The sequence below is a fragment of the Mus pahari genome, chromosome 4 (assembly GCF_900095145.1).
Source record: "Mus pahari chromosome 4, PAHARI_EIJ_v1.1, whole genome shotgun sequence".
Lineage (NCBI taxonomy): Eukaryota > Metazoa > Chordata > Mammalia > Rodentia > Muridae > Mus > Mus pahari.
In genome coordinates, this window is record NC_034593.1 from 44,675,677 (window position 1) to 44,686,167 (window position 10,491).

General features: G+C 47.9%; 1 protein-coding gene and 1 long non-coding RNA gene across 2 annotated transcripts in view; one reads left to right on the forward strand and one right to left on the reverse strand.

The window, feature by feature from the left end:
* Nucleotides 1-4,544, reverse strand: part of Setd7 (SET domain containing 7, histone lysine methyltransferase) — a 42,800-nt gene extending 38,256 nt beyond the window's left edge. The window contains exon 1 of the mRNA XM_021196333.2: nucleotides 4,228-4,544. Coding sequence (XP_021051992.1) covers nucleotides 4,228-4,267 — 40 coding nt within the window. The 5' untranslated portion in view covers nucleotides 4,268-4,544. The remainder of the gene's footprint in view (nucleotides 1-4,227) is intronic.
* Nucleotides 3,597-10,365, forward strand: LOC115063822. The gene is made up of 5 exons (XR_003843690.1): nucleotides 3,597-3,915; nucleotides 4,450-4,590; nucleotides 7,447-7,605; nucleotides 8,322-8,470; nucleotides 10,246-10,365. It is a non-coding gene; the product is annotated as an uncharacterized LOC115063822 (long non-coding RNA).
* The last annotated feature ends 126 nt before the right edge of the window (nucleotides 10,366-10,491 follow it).

Below are 10,491 nucleotides of genomic sequence, written 5' to 3' on the forward strand. Positions count from 1 at the left end.
CCCTGTATGGCAGAAGCCACCTCAGCAGTGATGGAATCCCTGTGAATGGTTTGCCATTGCACATTAACTGCTGCTTCTCAGCTCAGTCACTAAGTATTTCACATGCTCGATTGAAAAAAGAGTTTCTAAAAGGAAATGCTGGGCTGGAGAGACGGTTCAGTGGTTAAGGCACTTGTTGCTCTTGGACCTGGGGTTCAATTCTCAGCCCCCTACATGGTGCCTCACAGAGGTCCACCATGCCAGTCCTAGGATGCACATGATGCACAGATGTACATGCAAGAAAAATGTTCACACACATAAAACAAATGAATGTAAGCAAAAAAAAAAAAAAAAAAAAAGAAGAAAGAAAGAAAGAAAGAAAGAGGACAGAATACACAAAGTACAGTCCACAAAATTCAAAAATACACAGAGAAACTCGAAAAAGAAAAAATATAAAAAAAAAAAAAAAAAAAAGACTTGAAAAGGGCAATGCTTTAAAAAACATTGCTGAGTATGGTGTCTCATGCTATTGTTCTGTACTCAGGAAGCTGAGGCAGGAGGACTGGATTACACATAGTGAGTTCCAGGCCAACCTGGGCTACATAAATTCTAGGTTAGCCTGGGCTATCAAATACAGAGTGAGGCATTGCTGAGAAAAGGAAGGAAAGGAATGTAGATTCGTAGGAGTTAGAAAGAATGGTAGGACAGTTGACAAGAAAAAGAATTGCACAAGTCTAGACTGTCTCCCTTTGACAGGTGTCCTGTCCTTTACTTGACTAAGTTTCTCGGTAAAACAAGGATAATATAGTACCCACCTCCTACGGCTGGGTAACATCTGAGCATCACTCAGCATGGAATCTGCACACAGTGAGAGCTACAGCGGTGCTGATATAATAATAGCTGTGACGAGGAAACCATCAGAACTGTGTGCACAGAGATGAGAGGCACCAGTGTACACAGACGACTTTCTATCTAGGAGAAGGTCACAGCCGTTCATACCTGTTTAGAGATGCGTGCTAGATTTTAAGGAGAGAGCGATGCAAAGTGCCAAGGCCAACACAGACCTGGAGAAAGGGCGAGGGATACAGTTTCCTGCCAGGGCACACGGCAAAGCTGAGCCCGACCAAGATGCTTCCCAGGGCTTTTTCTTTTTTTTTTTTTTTTGATGGACTTGTTTTATTTTATATGTAGGAGTGTTGGAGCCAACAGAGCTGGAGGTGCTGAGGTTCTGAGTTGCCATGTGGGTGCTGGGAACAAAATCCAGGTCTTCTTGGTGCCAGGTCTCGGAACAACAGCAGGCACCAAGCCATCTCTCTACCACTTTTTATTTATTTATTTTTGAGACAGAATCTATCTACAGGTCCAAGCTCTGTTAGAACTCCCAGTTCTCTACCACTTTTTATTTATTTATTTTTGAGACAGAATCTTTACAGGTCCAAGCTCTGTTAGAACTCCCAGTCTCTCAGTCTTAAAAAAACGATCCCCTCCCCTGCCTTCCATGTAACTGGGATAGCATCTATGCTCCACCATACCTGGCTTTTCTAAGGACTTTAGAATATTAAGTTACTCTTGGGCTACAGTATGTAGCTCTGTTGTATATTGTTTGCCCAACACAGCAAAAGAAAGAAAGAAAGAAAGAAAGAAAGAAAGAAAGAAAGAAAGAAAGAAAGAAAGAAAGAAAGGAAAGAAAGCAGAAAGTAAGTAAGTTTTGTTGTTGTTCTTTTTAAAATCCAGGAATAGTTGCCACATCTGTTATGCCAGCACATCATATCAAGGTCAGCCTGGGCCACAGAGATCTTGTTTCAAAAATCCACAAAAACAAAAATCCGCAAAAAAGCAAAACAAGGAAGTTACTCTACTTGTTTACGCTTAGGTAAAACTGAGGGACTGCCCAAGACAAGCCAGGGTTTAAGCCAGCTGTCATAGCATAATTATTAATGGTGCTTTTCTTGCTCTAATGAGCTGATTTATTATAGTAATGCTATATCTGTCCATCCTATTTAAAAAGACTCCCCCTCACACACCCCACAGTTTATGTAAAGAAACTTCAGTGTTTTGAATCTATTGGACTAACATGAAACCTGAAAATATACTTTAAACATTTCTTATTTTGGGACAGGGTCTCATAGTTTAGGCTGGGTTTGAACTTGCTATGCAGCCGAGGGTGACCTTGAACTCCTGATGCTCCTGCCTCCTCCTCCACCTGCAGGTGTGTATGCCACTGGGCCTGGTTTTTGTTCACATGCCAGTGCTAGGATCATAAACAACAGGGCACATTTTCTAAACATCAGCGGGGGTTGGGGGGGAAGGTGGCTTGGGCTGGGGGCACTATTTGTGTTCAAAGGTTTGTTTTTAAAAATTGCAAGTAAAAGAACAGGAGGAGGGGCTGGAGAGATGGCTGAGTGGTTAAGAGCCCCGGATGCTCTTCCAGAAAACCTGGGAAGAATTCCCAGTACCCACATGGCAGCTCACAACTGTCTGTAACACCAGTTCCAGGGAATATGACATCCTCACACAGACATACATGCAAACAGAAAAACCACTGCACATGGCATTAAAGAAGTAAAATCACCATCATCAACAACACAAACAAACCTAAAAACTACTATTTAGAACAAAAAACCAGGAAGAATGAGAGCGACAGTGGCAATTTGTTAAGAACACTTTTTCTATTGTAGCAGAAATTTACGAGAAGTCAATAACTTTGAAAGTTAAAGAAGGCTTCCTATGATTGGCTCAAACAATGCGACCTTGGCCTCACTAATCCCAACACTGGGTTTATTTAGAGAAATATAAGCTCTGTGAATCCACATTTTAGTCTCTTCAAAAGTTACAAGCAAAACTATGTACTTTAAAGTTATTTTTTTAAAAAAAAAAAACAAAAAACAAAAAACAAAAAACTAAAATGAAGAAATATGTTTTACAACTTAAATTAGAATGGATGCTTTTCCGGGAATTCAAAAAATTATTCTGCTTCATCTCACCCTAAACCTTCCGCAGTCTCAAAAGTTATATTTATGGACCAAAAAGAGGTTTCTCCCAACCTAGCACTGACAAATACATATCCATATGCATTTGTTAAGCACCGCCACTTTATTTTTCTTTATCATTTGTCAGACCTGTTTATACAAATTAGATCAAAACCAGATTCAACCATCGACTTAAAATTAGTCAGCTGCTGTGTTTAACAAATTCTGGAACAACACTACGCAATCTTGCAAAACATCACGGGAACTCTATCTGGGATAGAATAAGATAAATAATAAATATGCTTAAGAGTGTTTTCCAGTGTTCAATGTTACAAAATCATAACCTCTCAGGCCACAAACAACGAGATTGTATAACGTCGCCACGGACGTTTTATAGAGGGGCAAAAAAAAAAAAAAAAAAAAAAAAAAAAGGCGGAGAAACTCAGCAAAACACGGTGGCGACGAGAGTCGGGGGAGGGGTGCGCAAGAAGGGGCGGAGAAACTTGACACCCAGGCGGTGATATCACCGGCAGCCAACAGCTCGGAATTCAGAAAGTTAAGTGTCACCCAGCAATTTGGGTCCCGGCTGGAGCGTCCGCACGGCGCGCCTGCACCTCGCTGGGAAGCCGGGGAGGGGGAAGGGCGGGTGGCTGAGTTCGCCCAGGGGCAGCGTAGCCTGGTGGGGAGCGACGTGCTCTACCTAGTCATGATTTCATCTTTTTATTTTTTTAACCCCGGAGGAGCAGCCGGGGCCGCTGTATGCCTGGTTTGAGGCCGGATGCGTTGTGATGGGAGACCCACCTAGACCCGGCCCTGGTGGCCGCTGGACGCGGCGACTCAGTTAGGAAAAGGGCAGGCGGTCGGAGAGGAGAAGTCGAGGTGGCTGAAACGCGGCTGCCCCGCGGAGATCGCGGGCCTCAAGGGACTGCCCTCCCATCCTCCATCCCCCGCAAGGACTAAGGCCAAGGTGCTAGGCAGCGTCGCAACTCCCAGGGAGGATGCAGCGGTGGCCAGGCGGAATGCAGGGGCCCAGCCTTTCCAGGGCGGCGGACCCCGCGGGGCCCCATTCCCCGCCCCTGCCCCGCCGCGCCCCGCACGCTCCCGGCGGCGTGGCGTAGGCAGTGCAGCCCCCGCCAGAGTCGAGCGACCCGCCATCCGCTTAGGGACGGCGGTGGCCTTCGGCTTGGCCCGGTGCGCGTCGCAGACCGCCACTCTTTTGGCGCTTTCCGCCCCAGGCGCCTGTCCCCACCCTAGGGTCCTGGAGAAAAGCTTGTCGTACCTTCCACGGCTTCCTCCACCACCTCATCGTCGCTATCCATGGCGGCTGCGACCCTACCCAGCCCGGGGCCGTGCGGCCGGCTCCCGTCCCTCCTGGTGGCTGAGCGAGCGCTGGAGCTAAGCCCTGCGAGTTTGGAGGAGGGGGAAGAGGGGGAGGAAGAGGAGGAGCAGTCGGGGCGGCTTGTGCTGCCTCCCCCTACAGTCCTTTCAATTCCTCCGCCAGCCGCGGCTGCCGCAGCCGCCGCCCCCTCTCCCCTCGTCCCCGGTCCCGGAGGCTCTGGGGTGCTGCCGCCGCTGCAACTTTCTCCTGTGATACCCCCTCTTTGTTATGGAGCAGCTGATCCGCTGACATCACCCGGCGCCGGTGCGCTCCCTCCCTCGTTGATTGACAGTTCCCGGTCCTTTCCCAGAAGTGAGGCTCCTTAGAACCCAAGGCGCTCCGGGGCTGCGCCGCCTCTTCCAGGCAGTGGGAAGGCCCGGCGGCGTTTACCTTTTGGCTTGGTTCACTATTTGCCAGCCACGCGGTCCAGATCGCCGCCGGCTGCTCGCTAGAGCCGGGGGCCTCGAGGGTACCCGCCTGGGGTGGGTGAGGGGCTCGGGGCGCCAGATACCCCGCGATGTGCCACCAGGGACTTGGAAGTGCGTCATTCTGGGTGTTCCTACCACTATCTCACTCCAGGACAGCTGGAGCGCACTCGGAACTAAGGAAGCCTTTAGTTCCTGAGCTTCGACTTCCTCTTGCCCTCGAGCCCCACTTCACTCGACTTGCTACTGCCCAGAGTTGCAAAGTGCGGCAGGCCCAGGAGCGCAGGTGCCCCGTCCCCCTCCACTGCCCAGCGCTGCCTCCACAAGCCAGTTCCCTCAACTCCAGGGGGCGTCCTTCACCCCGGATTCCTCCCGACTGCAAGTCCTACCCAGGAGTCCCCAGTCTCCATCTTCTTTCGCATCTCCAGGCCCCTAGAGAGATCCAAGAATTCACTAAACCCAAATGGCAGCAGGCTGGTAATCAGGCCGCACCCGAGCTTTGGCGGGTTCCTTCTCCTTGTCTTGAAGATGGAGCCACCAAGCGGAGAGCCGGAGCCAGGACCCCGTGTCTAGCGCGCCTCCTTCTCTCGCCTCCGGTCCTGTACTTGTGATGTCCCTAGTTGTCTCTTTAGTTTCTCCAAGTGCCAACCACTTCACAGACTCAGGCATCTTTGAGGGAAGAAAACTCCCTTCCCAGCCCAGCCAGCCACTTAAAGAGTGTCATTATGGCGCTACTTCTTACAGGTGGCAGCAAAGGATCTCTTTAAATAGCGGGTTAAATGCATGCGCATGTACACAATGTACCGTGGAATTACTGGGTGACAGTCTGGCCTTCTGCCAAGAACAGTCATCGTGGAGGGTGGGAGGGATGGGGCAGGAACCAAAGAAAGTTGTTCTTTTTCGTTTTTCTGAACAATAAATGAGGCAGGATTTCAAGTCACTTCCAAGGCCTGAGAGAGTCAGTACCCACCCACCCCCGTGCCCCCTCCCTTATTTTCTTAAATGCCTTTTTTTTTTTTTTTTTTTTTTTATTTTTTTTTCTTCTTTCTCTTTTTTTTTTTTTTTTTTTTTTGTAGGCAGGATCTCCTGTAGCCCGGGAGGGGTTTCTAACATCTAACTCATCTCGCCTCTATCTTTACAGCCCCATAATTACAAACCTTGGCCAGCATGCTGAATGTATAGTTCTGGAGATCCAATCCAGGCTCTTCCATGTTAGGAAAGAAAGCTTTCTACCAAATGAGCTGCATCCCCCGCTGGCTATTCTATGTCAGTCAGAAAAAGAGAAAAAAAAAAAAAGTAAAAGAAACAGGACTGGTGGCATTAACCCCACCCCACCCCACCCCCCGCACTAGGGAGGCAGAGGCAGGTAGATCTCTGAGTTCAAGGCCAGCCTGTTTGGTCTATAGAATGAGTTTCTGGTCAGCCAGGGCTATATAGAGAAATCCTGTCTCAAAGGGAAAAACCACTTAAGAGAAAAATTATAGAGACACTAACCCCAAATACGATCAGAAATGTTAGCTCTGTTCTGATGGCGTTCGAAAGAGGAAGGTTGTGGATGTCCAGTTAGAAGGCTTAGCATCCCTCACCTGCAAAGTGTACCAGGGTGGCCACTCTGGCTGTATGGGTTCCTCCCATTCAGGCCATATGGGGAGAGACTTCTCTGGTTGAGGCTGGATTGCTCTGTGGACCTTTAGCCGAGGCTACACCACTGTGCACACTGGCTCAGGCTATACTGTTCTGAAGTCTTCCATCCCCTTCGAAGTCTGTCTTGGGACTGATCTCCTTAAGATCTTCCAGGACAGGTACCTGGGACCTTTGTTAGGCTCCTCACAAATCTACTCCTGCAGGGAAATAGGAAAGGATACTTTCAGATTATAGCTTAACTTTTGATCTTAAAAAAAAAACAAAAAAAACCGATTTGATTTATGTGTGTGTGTGTGTGTGTGTGTGTGTGTGTGTGAGAGAGAGAGAGAGAGAGAGAGAGAGAGAGAGAGAGGAGAGAAAACCCTGGAGCTGGGGCTACAGTCAGTGGTAAGCCCTTGGATGTGGGTGCTGGGAACCAAATGTGGGTCTTCTGAGACATCACTTTAAAACATGAATACAGAAATAGGATTTTACTGAGTGTGTGTGCATGCACATGCCTGTGAGTGTGTGCTAGACAGAGTCTCTCACTTGCCTGGAACTTGTGGAGTAGGGCAGGCCTCAGATAACCACCTGTTTCTGTCTTCCCAGTGGTTGGGTTGCAATTATACACCTTCACACTTGTCTTTTGTTGCTGTTGTTGTTTTGTTTTGTTTTGAAGCCATGGATTCTGGAGTTGAAGAATCTCCCCAGTCCTTATTCAGAGGTTCTGAAAAGGCATTTACTGTGCTTCATCCCTTCCTGGCTTTGAGCTGTATGATATCTCTTCTTATTTTTAGATCTTATGTATCACTACTTCCCTTACACATGATGCAGGTGCTCACATGACGAAGAATATCAGATGCTCATCTCTTTCAGCTACTAGACAATAAAAATGCTGAAAATCGAAGGAAGAAGAAAAAATAATTTTATTTCTTTACTGAAAGAAGGTAATGTCAGGGCAGGAAACGCCCCCTCAGGACACAGACCCAGGCTCACGGTGGGAGGGTGCATGTGTGTGCTGAGGGAGGGGAAGGGCCTGCCACAAGAGTCTTACCTCTGTCTTTGGGTTCAGAGGAGAATGTTCTCTTGGAGGAGGACTGTTAGTGCAGGTGCTAGGAGCAGCCTACTTGTGGCAAGAGCCTTTCCATGTGCTGCTTTGAAAGTGTTTGGAACCAGTGTCCATTCCCTGCCCCTACAGAAATGGTTCTCGAATGTGCCTAGAAGGGTCTGGGTGGGGAGCCAGGGCCCTTCTGGCATTGTTGCAGGGCCAGGAAGGAACTTGCCAGCTCTTTCCCTCAGGAAGGCAGCCTGTAGGGATGGTCCATCTCGGTGCTTGGTTTCCTCTTGGCCCTAGACCACAAGTTTAGGGAAAATGTTTGCTGGGTCCCCTAAAACAGTGGTTCTCAACCCTCCTCGTACTGCGAGCCTTTAATACAATTCCTCATGTTGTGGTGACCCCCCCTCCTCAACTATAAAATTATTTTGTTGCAGAAAGGACTTTTCTGTTTCCTGTAAACAGTGCTGAGGTTTTTTGTTTGTTTGTTTGTTTGTTTTTTCTTCCAGACTTGATCCTCTTCTGTGATTTGGCCAAATGCTTTTTTTTCAGCCCAAATGCCAATGGCATCTTCTGCACTGTTCCACTTGCCCCACGTGGGACCCATCCCGTTCTTCCCTACCATGCTCTTCTCTGAGAGCTTGCTTTTTTTTTTTTTTTTACAAACTCTCCACGTGGCTTCCTACTAATGCGGTTATGAGCTAGAAATCAATAAACTCTTGGTCAGAGATAGTATGCAGCAACAATAGCAGCTGGCTGGTCCTAACTCATAGATTCCAGTAGGGTAGGGTGCGCACATGATAGCCACATGTGAGACTCCCTTGCACGATATATAGGGTGCTGACTTCTGGGGGTTTACTTGTTACTTTATTTTAATTGGTTAACTATTGCAGTGCCGAGGCTTTGTACAAACCACTACTCCTAGCCCCTTGATGATGGATTCAGGAGAGCTTCTACTGGCTGAGCACGCCCTCTGCCCCTCACTGGTCCAGTCAGGCAGGACTTCATCACTGAGCCACTACTCCCAGGCTCCCAGCTCCTAGTGAATATCCTCCTGCTGAGCCATGATCCCAGTACATGGAGCGACTGGGCTAAGCATCTGTGGTTTAGCTTCTGTTGTCCTCACCTGTGGCCCATCTCTCCACACTCAGGGTGGGGAACACAAGTTCTTTCTCCAGTGATATCGTAAAATTGAAATACCCAGCTACTTAAGGTCATTTCCCCACCCGCGTGGCTCACAAGGTTCATCTCCTTGCAAACATGGTGTCACTTTCACAGGAAATACGTTTCTACAACCTTCCTGCATCTGGGGCACTTCCTATGTCCTGGGTAAACAAACTTGTTAGAGAGCAGAGGTGTGTGCTGGGCACACTGGGGCACTACCCAGCAGATCAGGGTTGGGAGACCCACAGTTCCCAACACCCAGAACAGGTCCCCATGCTCCTGGGAGTTTAGGAACTTCCAAGGGTTGACACCAAGAGGTCTTTTGGAAAAAGAATTTAATTATTTTATGTATGTAAGTGTTTGCCTGCATATGTGTGTGTGCATCATATACATGTCTGGTTCGTATGGAAACCGGAAAAGGGCGCTGGATCTTCGGGGACTGGAGTTACAGACTGTTGTGAGCCGCCATCTGGGTTCTTGGAATTGAGCACTTTGAAAATCCTATGTAATATAGTCCCACTTGACTTTGGTTATTCTTTAAAAAGGCTGTTTTCTGGACTGGAGAGATGGCTTGGTAGTGAAAAGCATGTATCTCCTCCAGAGGACCCAGAGCACCCAGAGAAGGCTGCTTACAGCTGCCGCTAACGGGATCACATGCCCTTTTCTTGGCCTCTGTGGGCACCTCCTCACCTCCCAGCATAAGATTTTTGTAAGACACATCAGACATAAACGACAATCAAATGATTGAATTTTCTCCTTGTGTGTTTTGGTCCAGCTAAGAACTAGCAACTAGGTGATGAAGTGCTTTGGAGAGAGAGAGAGAGAGAGAGAGAGAGAGAGAGAGAGAGAGAGAGAGAGAGAGAGAGAGAGAGAATGGGCTATACTACCCTCCACTCAAACCTACTCTGTACATCTGTACAGCTTGCAGGTGGGGAGGGTCAGGCTCTGGCAGTGAGTCGGGGATTCGCCATTTAAGCATTTAAGCTATGTAAACCATCAAACCCCGGCACCATAAGAGAAAGGGGAAAAGGATGAGTCTAGGCTGACTGATAAACTGAGTGCCCACTTCCTAATGCTGTCTTTTCCCAGTATGAAGGAAACGCGTGAGAAGAGAGGGCTGGAGAGGCTATTTTCTTGACTTCAGGGAGGGAGACATGGGCTTTTATGAGGACCACGGTTCTTGGGTTCTGAATCATGGAATCACAGTAATCTAGTGCCTAACTGTTAATGACCACAGCAGAAACTGGAGGGGAGGGTGGAGGGCAGGGTTAGGAGTGCTGGGGAGAAGGGCGCATGCACTGGGGAAGGGGGGTGGGGAGACTGCATGAAATCGGTTATGGTAGTAAGCTCTTGGTCTGAGGTCAGGCAGAACATGAAGACACCACAAGAAAAGGAGAAAAGGGGCAGAGGAGAAACCTCATGCTTCTGGAAACAGACGCGATGCAGTTACACAAAGACTCGTAAATTCAGGGTGACCTGATTTGATGACGGCAACAGGAAGTGCAGGGGGTGAACAGACAGAATAGCCTGACCCAAGGAAGTAAATTAAATAATAGAGAAGACCTCACAGTTGCCATGGCGTTAAATATCTCCAGCCATATTAAACTTCTTTCTCCTTTTTTTTTTTTTTCCTGATTCTTACTCTTCCAACAGGCTCATGTCCCTGCAGTGTGTCCAGTAAACTAAATTTAGACCCCCTGGGACAACAGAGAAAGAGCCACGTGGCCCGGATCTCTGTCTTCGTGTGCCGTGGACCACATGACATGCTTGCCTCTCCGGAAAAAAAAAAAAAAAAAGCAATAGTTAATAATAATAGTTAAAAGAAACCAAATGCCTACTTAGAACATGTTGGAAAATATAAACCAAAATGTTAACAATGGTTCTATCAGGGTGATGCCA